Source organism: Meleagris gallopavo, chromosome 1, assembly GCF_905368555.1.
Source record: "Meleagris gallopavo chromosome 1, MGAL_WU_HG_1.1, whole genome shotgun sequence".
Lineage (NCBI taxonomy): Eukaryota > Metazoa > Chordata > Aves > Galliformes > Phasianidae > Meleagris > Meleagris gallopavo.
Genome location: NC_139404.1, coordinates 1,084,242 through 1,095,386, shown reverse-complemented (window position 1 = coordinate 1,095,386; position 11,145 = coordinate 1,084,242). Strand labels below are relative to the sequence as shown.

The following is an 11,145-nucleotide window of genomic DNA, read 5'->3' as shown; positions in this document are numbered from 1 at the left end:
AAGTCTTTTGACTCTCCCCTTTTCCCCACCCACAAATACGTCAGCATCCGGTGTATTTTTAACAGCTTGGTTTTGGTACATAACTTCCTACACAAAAGGGACACTCCGTGTACTCCAGCAGCGCATTGTGCTTGGCTGTTAAGTAGCAGCAAGACAAGGGATACCCTACTACTGGGAAATGTAAGAGATGATGGGCAAAATGCTGTGAAGTTCCTCTGCAAAGGGACGTAAAGGAAAGGGTCTTGAAATGTGGAAAAAGGGTCTGACCACTTGGGAAGAATATAGGAATGTAGTCAGGGCCTGCAGGGATGCAACAAGGAAGGCTAAAACCCGCCTGGAATTTAATCTGGCTGAAGTGATAAAGGGTAATAAAAAAGGCTTCTTCAAGTATGTTAACAGCAAAAGGAAAACTAGAGAGAATGTGGGCCCCTTACTAAGTGAGGGGGGGGTTCTGGTAACGGGGGATGCTGAGAAGGCAAAGATACTGAGTGCCTTCTTTACTTCCATCTTCAGTGAAAAGGCTCTCCCTCAGGTTTCCCACACCCTGGAGGTTAGGGAGAGGGTCTGGGGAATGGGAGACTTCCCTTTAGTCAGGAAAGAGGACGTGCGTGAGCGCCTAGGCAGTACTAAGGTCCACAAGTCCATGGGACCTGATGGGGTGCATCCACGTGTGCTGAGGGAGCTGGTGGAGGTCATTGCCGAACCGCTCTCCATCATTTTTGAGAGGTCTTGGATAACAGGGGAGGTCCCTGAAGACTGGAGGATAGCCAATGTCACTCCGGTCTTCAAAAAGGGCTGGAGAGCTGGGCAGTAAGAAACCGGATGAGGTTCAACAAAAGCAAGCGTAGGGTCTTACACCTAGGGAGGAATAATTGCATGCACCAATACAGGCTGGGGGATGAGCTGCTGGAGAGGAGCTCTGCAGAGAGGGACCTGGGCATCCTGGTGGACGACAGGTTGGCCATGAGCCAGCAGTGTGCCCTCGTGGCCAAAAAGGCCAATGGCATTCTGGGGTGCATTAAGAAGAGCGTGTCCAGCAGGTCGAGGGAGGTGATCCTCCCCCTCTACTCTGCCCTGGTAAGGCCTCATCTGGAGTACTGTGTGCAGTTCTGGGCTCCCCAGTACAAAAAAGACAGGAATCTCTTGGAAAGAGTCCAGCGGAGGGCCACAAAGATGGTGAAGGGCCTGGAGCATCTCCCCTATGGAGAAAGGCTGAGTGAACTGGGTCTGTTTAGCCTTGAGAAAAGACGACTGAGAGGGGACCTGATCCAGGTTTATAAATATCTGAGGTGTGGCGGCCATAGTGGTGAGGCCAGTCTCTTTTCAGTGGTACGTGGAGACAGGACGAGGGGAAACGGACATAAGCTGCAGCACAGGAAGTTCTGCACCAATGTGTGTAAGAACTTCTTCACGGTGAGGGTGACGGAGCACTGGAACAGGCTGCCCAGGGAGGTTGTGGAGTCTCCTTCTCTGGAGATATTCAAGTCTCGCCTGGACGCCTACCTGTGCGACCTGGTGTAGGGAACCTGCTTTGGCAGGGGGGTTGGTCTCGATGATCTCTAGAGGTCCCTTCCAACCCCTACAATTCTGTGATTCTGTGATTCTGTGATTGAGCTTCCAGTTCCTTCTCAAAAGATTCTTTGGGGATTTGAGCAGAATCAGCTTTATTCATCATAAACTCAGCTTGTAAAGTCTGTACCCTAGCAGGAAGAAGAGCCTGCCACAGTATTCGACTTGTACATGTTGTGATGAAACAGAGATATCTGTTATACAGCAGCAATGGAGTCTCCCATGAAGCTGCATCCATTCGAGCTGGACTGTTTCTCAGAAGTCAGCAGCAGTTGGTGGATGTTTGAAGCACCATATTCAAGTAGAGAATCAACCCATTTTAAAATCCAAACTGTTATTTCAAGGTGTCTGTTGGTCTTCATTAACCACAGGGCAGCCTGAATTACATGCAAAATTGAGACGGATGAGGGTGTGGGAGAGGGAAAAAGGGGGAAAAAAAGTGTTTAATTTTGCAGTTTGGAATGGCTGGAAGGGCTTTCTCATCTGCTATCAAAGAACTGAAGGTTAGCTTCTCAGACGCTCTTGAAAGCAGAGCCTTCACTCTTTGCACTTCACTGGTCACCACCTGGTATGCATCATACAAAAGCAGATTTTGGGGTTTTTAAAGAGAAAACAACTAATGATATTTCACTACTTGTTCCAGTCAGTTTTGCTCACTAAAACTTGAAATTGTTGTAGCTGCAGTCTGTCTCATAAGGGCTTTGCTTCCCTGCAGCAGTTGTATCAGATCAGCCCACACATCTGTTCTGAGCAGCATACTGTCTGCCTGCTGGCTGGATAACAGCTTCAGAGGAAACTGCAGTGATGCTGCAAGAGGTGACTGTAGAGAAAGTTGCCCAGAAGGAAGTTATTTTCCTAAATACTTGTTCCACATCCAATTGTTCTTATGGCAGCAGATGGTGTTGCTCTTCAGCTTTTCCTCCTGCAAACTGACCCTGGACGAGAAGCAGAGAAATGCTAGTGGTGAGGGACAGCCCTGTGACACCAAGTAGTTCCTACCTTGGTGCTTGGAAATATCTGTCCCTTAATGCTCAGTGCAGCAAGTATATCACACAAAGAGGGAATGCTTCATTTTTTAGCAATCAGTATAAGATTATAAACACAGAGAGCAAACTGGTCCTCTCTTGCTTTGGAACACCGTTACTAGAAGGAAATAGTTACAAACATATGTTCTGACCAGAGACTTCCTGGTGGGTGATGGGGAAGCAAGACTTCGAATAAGTGCTGAGGAAGACTCATCCGTGAATGGCAGAGCAAAGTGGTACTGCAAACCACATCCCTGATGCAGCAGTACATGCCAACTGCAGGCTAATCAGCAAGGAAACTGAGTCCCCACCATGATTTTCTTGGCACGTACATGGAAAATTCAGTAGAGCACTGCAGTAGCTCATGTAATCTACACGACAGTAGTTGGCCTGCAACCAATGCCACAAAACCATGATTTTATCAAGTTAAGATCTCTTCATAGAGGGAAGATGTTAAGCTGGAGAAATAGCATTAAGCCGTACAGGTGTTTATCAGTTTGTGTCAGACCTGTTGTAATTGGCAGCACTGCTGCCTGTAACACAAAGCTACCTGGAAGTCAGAAAGGTGCGGCACCTCCACATAAATCAATCTGAAATGGCCTTGGAGGAATGGCTCCAAGCTGGCTTACTGCTCAGCTGCAGATGTTCAGCTCTGAGAAACCAGCTGAAGTTCTTCCTGTGCACATCACACTGCTGCTTGATGTAGGGAGCGGTCTCGCATGCTCACTTTTGCTCAAATATTCGAGAGACCTGGTACATCTCCTCTTCAGTAACTCTAGCCTACTTCAGATTATGTTTTCCTAAATCCTTCTCTGAGATTCTGGCTATTTTGTATTCCTTCCCACCTCTCACAGCCTGTGTCAGTTCAGGACACACCCTCTCTTGTCCCACTGCATCCTTCCAGTTGGCGTGCTGGAAGAATCTGGGAGAGATGCACAGACTCACTTGATGTACTGCTTCACCAAGGGCTGCCTTAAACTGACACGGAGGAAATGGAGCGAAACGACTTTGATCTGTAACATAAATCTTGTGGTTTCCAGCCAGGATGTTCGGACTAACAGCAATTACTGTAAGGGGAGACCTGGTAGGGGGGCTCATCATTGCCTCTAACTTAACACAGCATCACTGCCAGCATCTCAGCTAGATCTCCAGGATCTCACTACAGCCAAAAGAGAACCAGCAGTACGTTCACTGGGGCTTCAAGTATCACTTATCTGTCCAAATGTAGAATGAGCTGAATCACCCAGATATGCAGACTGCATCGCACAGCTCTTCTGACCCAGAAAGGGAGCACCAGGCGACTCTCAGAGCTGCTGTAGAAGTATTTGACACAGATGATCTCAGGGTGGTATCTGCTATCTGAGCTCAAGTTTCCACCAGCATTGATTGAAAGAACTGCAGGCACACCCACATTGGGGAGCTCTTTTTGTCTGCATAAGAATAGCAGTGGTATGGGTAAAATAAACCCCACCACAATCCTCTCAGACTGCTGAGACTCAGTGTTTTATTCCGCACAGAACTAAGGTCTAAGGGCCACAGCTGAAATTATGACAGCACCAGTGTCACTTGTCATTTGTCACTGTAAGCTTGAGCTATAATAAGAGTGTCTTTGTGTGGACACAACAGTGATTATGGCAAAATACTTGAGCTAACCACTGGAGATACTGCTATGAGTCTAAAGTTCAAAAAAGCCTCTTCTTATCAGGAGGAGCTTGGCTTTCATCACATCCTTTGCTTTCCAGCCAGCTACTTTCGTCTCTTCCCCTTCTTTTTGGGTGAACCAGGCCAAGGAAAGCCCCGCAACTCTAGGCAGGCAGGGACATTATGGCAGATGTAATGGGCATTGAGCATGGCAGCTGAGCTGAGGATATCCACGTCCTTCACCACCTTCTTCGTTTTCTCTTTGGAGCTTTTGCCTTTGCCAACCTTGGGTTTGCTGCTTTTACCTGCCTGCAGAGAGAAAGTGACCATGGAAACAGCTAATTAGCCCTTTGTCTGTATTGTCCGCCTTCTGGGCTGAGGATCCCAAGACATCCTGGAACAGTTTCATGGCATCACAGTCCAGGCTATATTAGCTCAGATTCTCTCACCGCAGACAAAATCTATATTTGCTCTGTAAGAATCTTTAAAGACATCAGACAGGATTGCTTAGTGTTCCACTGCACTTCTGTCTGGCTAAAATAGGTCGGTGCATAATGGAAATCCCACGGTCTTTTCAATTGATTTTTTAATTAATGCATTGTGATACACTCCTAAAGTCAATTAACCATGTGCTGGGTTTCCATCCGATACCGTGTACCTTTTTTTGTCACTTACCGCCTCTGCCCATCTATTTCTGTTATTTGCCTAGTTTTGCACACCGTTAATTAAACAATTCTGTGCAAATCATTAGGAATATTAAGGATAGGTGCAAAGGCCATATGTAACTATCAGCTGGGAACAAACCAGCTGAAGGCAGCATGTGTAGCGTATTTTTCCATGGAATGAGAGCACAGTTGGGATGCAACCTTCAGTCACACAAGAGCACAACGTGGAGGTGTACGTACAGGTATAAAAGAAAAACAAAAAGTCACAAGGTCCAGATAAAGTGCATAGAACCACTGCCCACAAGAGGAAAGAGAAGACAAACAGAAAACAGTGCGAGCTACAGATGATGGCAGCAGTGTTTCCTATTCAGTCATTGCAGACTGCAAACTTCAACACAGACATTCATCAGAGAGGGTGATGAGCCTTTCACAGACCTTAACTGGCTAGAATTTGTTGAATACTGCATGGGTTTGCTTCAGAGTGGATGCTTACAGCAGATTATGAAACAGCCTCCCAACTGCACTCCCTGCTTGTGTAATCCCAGCGGGGCCACTGGCAGATTGTGTGAGCACCATTACATCCCTGGTCTGAATTTGTCCCATAGCTGATCTTTCAGAATAACAAAGATGCTTACAGCTACTGTAGTGAGTCTGCAGTGAGAAACAGGGAATGTCTTTGGCTTAGAGCTGACTCACTACTCCTGCTGTCTCTCTGCAGCGAATACATTCAACCTCTGGGCTTTGAATGTCAGCAGTCAGTTTTTGTCAGCAACTCTCTTTTCTTCTCTTTTCTGTCTCTTATTGAATATGACATCAGTAAGCTGCAGCCTGCAGTCTGCTCAAACAGTCCAGCACAGCCTGGAGCAGGGCTTCCCAGAATCAAACGCTTATGGGAAGCCAACAAACTCCTCCAGCACGGCACCACAAATGCTGTCAGGAGTCACACCTTGTCCATATGTACACAGGCACACACAGCAGTGCCACAGCTAATGTCTGGCATGCCAGCCAACAGCCGTGGTGTTCCTTATGGGTTTAGCAGGCAACCAAAGCTGAGCGGCTCTTTTTTTGGCATGCATCTTTTTTTTTGGCATGCAGAGGCAACACTTGGGCAGATGAGAGTTCCTAACAATGTCCCATTCATCCCATACAACCAAGTGTGACAACTGAACTCTTAAGTATCAAGATATCCATGTTTGTGTGGCATTTGCCATCACCTACAAGCAACCAGATTTGGCTCTTTCTAAAAGGTATGCAGAATTTTACAGCCTGTTGTCTGTCAACATCAAGAAAGAGCCGATACTTTCAGAAAAACCAAACCTGCATTACCATGGCTGAGCCTTTCTAGCAAGCAGCACTCCACACCAAGCCCCGAGGCAGGACCCTGCAACACACAGCCATGCCATCATTACACACTGTGCAAGCCACTGGGATTATTCCACTTCATCCCCATCTCCATCCCCATCCCCGTCTCCATGCCCATCTCCACCTCCATCCATCCCCATCCCCACCTTCATCCTCTTCCCCACCTTCATCCCCTTCCCCACCTTCATCCCCATCCCCATCCATCCCCACCTCCATCCATCCCATCCCTATCTCCATCCCCATCCATCCCTCCATCCCCTCCCCCACCTCCATCCATCCCTATCCCCACCTTAATCCCCTTGCTCACCTTCATCCCCTTCCCCACCTCCATCCTCATTTCCACCTCCATCCATCCCCATCCCCACCTCCATCCATCTCTATTCCCATTTTCATTCCCTTCCCCTTCCAAACTCCATCCCCTTCCCAACTCCATCCCCATCCCCACCTCCATCCATCCCCATCCCCACCTTCATCCCCTTCCCCACCTTCATCCCCTTCCTCATCTCCATCTCCTTCCCCTCCCCTACTTCCATCCATCCACACCTCCATCCTCATCCTCACCTCCATCCATACCCATCCCCACCTTCATCCCCTTCCTCTTCCCCTTCCCCATCTGCATCCCCACCTCTATCCACACCCATCCCCACATTAATCCCTTTCCCCACCTTCATTCCCTTCCTCATCTCCATCCCCATCCCCACCTCCATACCCTTCCCCAACCCCACCTCAATCCCCATCCCCATGAACCCCAAGCAGTGAACAGATCCCAATCCCGGATCCCAATCCCGATGCCAGCCGCCCCTCGCAGCCACCTCCCACCCTTCAGCCACGCGTTGCCATGGCACCCGCCACGCCTCCCCCAATTTCACGCATGCGCGTTAGGAGACGGAAGTCCAAACAAGCCCAGCCCTTCAACTCACGCATGCGCAGTGGAAGGCGGAAGTCCCAACAAGCCCAGTACCTCAGACTATGCATGCGCAATGAAAACGGACGTGTCACCAAGCCCGCCCTCACTCCGCGCATGCGCAGTGAAAGGAAACAAGGCCCCGCCACCTCGGCCCACGCATGCACAGAGGAAGGCGGGAAGTCATTAACGGTCGCCTCAGGAAGAGGGCGGGAAAACTGTTCCGCGGAGGCCCTGAGGGGGAACAGAGTCAAAAAAAACCCTCTGGTTTTGTGTGTTTGAGGGCGGAAGGCCTCGGCTTGGGCTGTGTAGTGCTGGGGGAGCAGATCCTCTTCCTTGTGGCTTCAAGCTGCGCCAGCGGAGATTTATACTACTTTTCTGAAAGAGTGGTCAGGAACTGGAATGGGCTGCCCAGGGAGGTGGTGGAGTCACCGAGCCTGGGGGTATTCAAGGAACGTTTGGATTTTGTGCTGACGGACATGGTTTAGTGACAACTATTGGTGATAGGTGGATGGTGACTGGATGATCTTGTAAGTCTTTTGCAACCTTGGTGATTCTGTGATTTGTATTGGTGCTGAGAGCTCCTCCCCACACATAGGGTTCCAGATACAGCCCCCCAGTGCAGAGCAGAGGGGAGACACCCCCTCGTCTTTCTGACCACACTCTTGAATGCACCTAGGGCCCCATTGGCCTTCTTGGCCTCCAGAGCACACTGCTGCCTCACGGTCCCCCTGCTGGCCACCAGGACCCCCAGGTCTTTCTCCTTAGGGCTCCTTTCCAGCTTCCAGCCTGTACTGATGCGTGTGGTTATTCCTCCCCACGTGCAGGACTCTACGTTGCCTGTGTTCAACCTCATCATGTTTCTCACTGCCCAGCTCTGCCTGTCCAGGTGTCGCTGAATGGCAGCACAGCCTTCTGCTCTGCCACAGCCACTCCTCACAGCTTCATACCATCAGCAAACTCTGAGGGTAAACTCTGTCCCTTCATCCTTATTGTTAATGAAGACATTGATCAAGACTGGGGTATGCATCTGAGCGGCTGTTTTCAACCCTTTTTTTACAAACTTTTTTTTTTTAATTATTGTTTAGTTAGTTTAGTTTTGGTTTTGGGAGAGGGTGGGAGGTGGTTTCTGTTCCATGTCTCACAGCACCAAGCTTCTGCAAAGTGATAAGAGTCCAAAGCACGAGTGGAAACTACCAGTAGGAGATGAATCATCTCATTAAAAAAAAAAAAAAGTAGACAATAACACTTTTTGATCATACCACTGCCAAACCCCAGCACTTCAATGAAGCTTCCTAAATCACGGTTCTGTTTTTCTTAAACATTTGCCTCTTGTAATCTACTTTCTTGCCCATAACCCTTTAAGATGTGCCTTATCATATTTTCAAGCTTATTTTCAATATAACAGGTAGGAGTTTAGAGGTTTGCTAATTTTAGCACATTTTCCTAAGGAAAGGGGGTTTCCCTGCCACATGGGTTGCCTCTTATCCGTTCTGCCATAACTTTTGAACCAAAAGTTGGCAGATTCTGACCAAGTCTGACACAAAGATTCAAATATATTAATTTCCTGCAAGTTTCATGAAAACAACACAGAGGCTATAAAATAAGTTTCTGGTGTCCAGAAGGCCAACAGTTTTATGCAATGGTGAGTGATGAAATCAATGTCTAATTTTTTTTTTTAAAACACTTATCATTTTTTCTTCCAGTAGCCTAGCCTTTGTTTTCTCCCTCAGTATGAGCTTTGTACATGTTACAGTCTGCTGTAATAAATCAGCACTGGAAAGGGCTGTAGGTAAACCTGTAAATTTCGTTTACAGAAATTCTCCAGCTATCTTTTCTGCTCTTCCCCTTTTTCCTTGAGATTGTTGGATTTATAACAAACGTATATTTCCATCCCATGTGGCTGTAATGATCAGTCAGCATTCAGCTGTTGCTTTGGATGCTTTTATAGGATGCAGTGGTTAGAAGGTGTGCAGATTTTTTGTCGTACTGATTAGGAAAGCCAAGGTGCAGAAGGGGGATTGAACAACTCTGTAGTGGAGGAAATGTTTGCAGGGAGAGGATTTCAGTCAGATGCTGAAAAATAGAAGGGGATGTAGAGAATGAGCCAAGCCTATGGACAAAACATGGATTAATAAAGAATGGTTGAAAGAACTCCCAAAAATGAAAGCAAAAGAAGCTGGGCTGAGCAACCTCCTTCTGCATTAGATTTCCATTACAAAGTGAGCCATGTAACACATAGTGGATCAAGTGTGATGGTACCAATACTCCCAGGAGATCCCCATCATGTTCTGTCCCCGGTGTGGTGGGTCACATGTTGTATTTTCCAGTATATATCTCTAAGATTCAATCTTGTTTGTATTTTTGTGTAAAAATTGATTCATTCATTCTGAGACTAAAGGGAAATGGGATGTTTTTGGAACAAAAGAAATCCAAAAGACATCTATGTGGTGGTTAATAACATCCATAGTATGGGTATATATTCCACGGATTAGCAAATTTCAATCCAGAAAGATTTATCTAGCAGTAATTCTGATGCATTAACACAAGTCTAAGACTGTCTCTTTGATGAAGAGGGAAAGCTGAGCCCGGCTGAGTGGAGAAGTGAGACCAGGGAATGCTGGAAATAACAACAGGGTCACCACTTGACACCACAGCAGCCTCAGAGCCTGCATCAAGGAGGAAGGATGGTTTGAAGGGCAGTTTGGAAACACAATGGAAACCATCAGATTTATTTGCCCTGAAGAGAAAGGGATTGAATTCAGGAAAGATGAGAGAGAACATCCAAATGTCGTTGCTGTGAATATGGTGCAGTACCTCTCTCTCAGTCAAGGAGAAACACTTCTCTTGTAATCTGGACACATTACACGTTTTCAAGAATAAGTGATAAGACCTTGAAAGCGTACATTTCCAACTCTTAAACTTCTCATGAGTGTTTTCTTTGCTCTAGAAGACACTAACTTTTTCAATACTTCTTTCTGTTGCCACAAGCAGGATCCAGAAGGTTTTGTTGCATCAGAGAATCGCTTTCTGATCAGTGGGAGTATCAGGCTTCACTGAGGCTGATGAGCACCTTATCTCCTTGTTCACACTCAGTGATGAACTTCTGGCATTGAGTGGCAAAGGAAAATGAGGGATGCTGTTACCCTGTATCATAGACTGAGCTTGTCAGGGTGATGCAGAAGGGTGTACTGTAAGCTTAGGAAGTTCCTTGCCATTTGAATAGGAGGAGGGCCTTCAGTATTGGATGGACAAGGCATGGCTGTGTTGTGGGTGTTGTGTTTTTGGTGGCTCAGCTCCCATTCTTTGTTGTGCTGCTCACTGCTCTCCAATTCCTGCCTCTATAAGGCCGCAGTAACTGGAGCAGTTTGCTTTCTGAGGTGGAAACCCTGCCAGAACTTTCACTGCTGAGGGAAAGCTCAAAGGAATCAGAAGGAGCCAAAAAGGACAGGAGAAAACAGGAAAGGATGTGATGGTGTGGTTCAGAAACACGCTCTGCAGACTTTCTAAGTAGAACAGTTCTGAATGAGGCTTGGAGATAATAAAAGAAATCATGGATAAAAAATGATAAATAATACAAAAATTCATATTTTTACTATATTAATAGAAAAAATGATGACGTTTAATTTTTTTTAACAAACCACATGGCATGAAAGAAGCAATCATAATTATCTCCTTTTAGCTAAAACAACTGGCAAGATACCACATTTTTCTAACTACTCAGGATACAGAGAAGTAGCACTGATGACAAGTGTGTCAGCAATATTAGATTGAGCACTCAGAAATCAGCCCGTGAACTCAGCTGTTGGTTTTCATAAACATGCTTGAACCTGGCTAAGAAAAACAAGCTGCTGTTTGCACGTGCAAGGCTTTAGATAAATAATTAAGGAAAGTTTGTGCAAACTGGGAAGATAATAAGCCTGACCTCATACAGTCACTGCTGTAGTTACAGTTTGATAAATAAAGAGTGCACCAGGTC

The 11,145-nt window shown here is 46.7% G+C and overlaps 1 protein-coding gene across 4 annotated transcripts; it reads right to left on the bottom strand.

Moving 5' to 3' along the window:
• Nucleotides 1-4,075: 4,075 nt before the first annotated feature.
• On the bottom strand, nt 4,076-7,188 carry SMKR1 (small lysine rich protein 1). Of its 4 annotated transcripts, none has more exons than XM_031552578.2 (3): nt 7,082-7,188; nt 6,227-6,281; nt 4,076-4,544 (listed from the first exon to the last, which is right to left on the bottom strand). In XM_031552578.2, exons 2-3 carry the CDS (start codon nt 6,227-6,229, stop codon nt 4,341-4,343), a joined length of 207 nt encoding a protein of 68 aa, XP_031408438.1. In that variant the 5' UTR covers nt 6,230-6,281; nt 7,082-7,188; the 3' UTR covers nt 4,076-4,340. The 4 variants fall into 4 exon arrangements, with proteins under 4 accessions (XP_031408438.1, XP_031408443.1, XP_031408445.1 ...); XM_031552583.2 differs by having other exon boundaries at nt 7,075-7,167; XM_031552585.2 differs by having other exon boundaries at nt 6,988-7,112.
• Between the last annotated feature and the right edge of the window lie 3,957 nt (nt 7,189-11,145).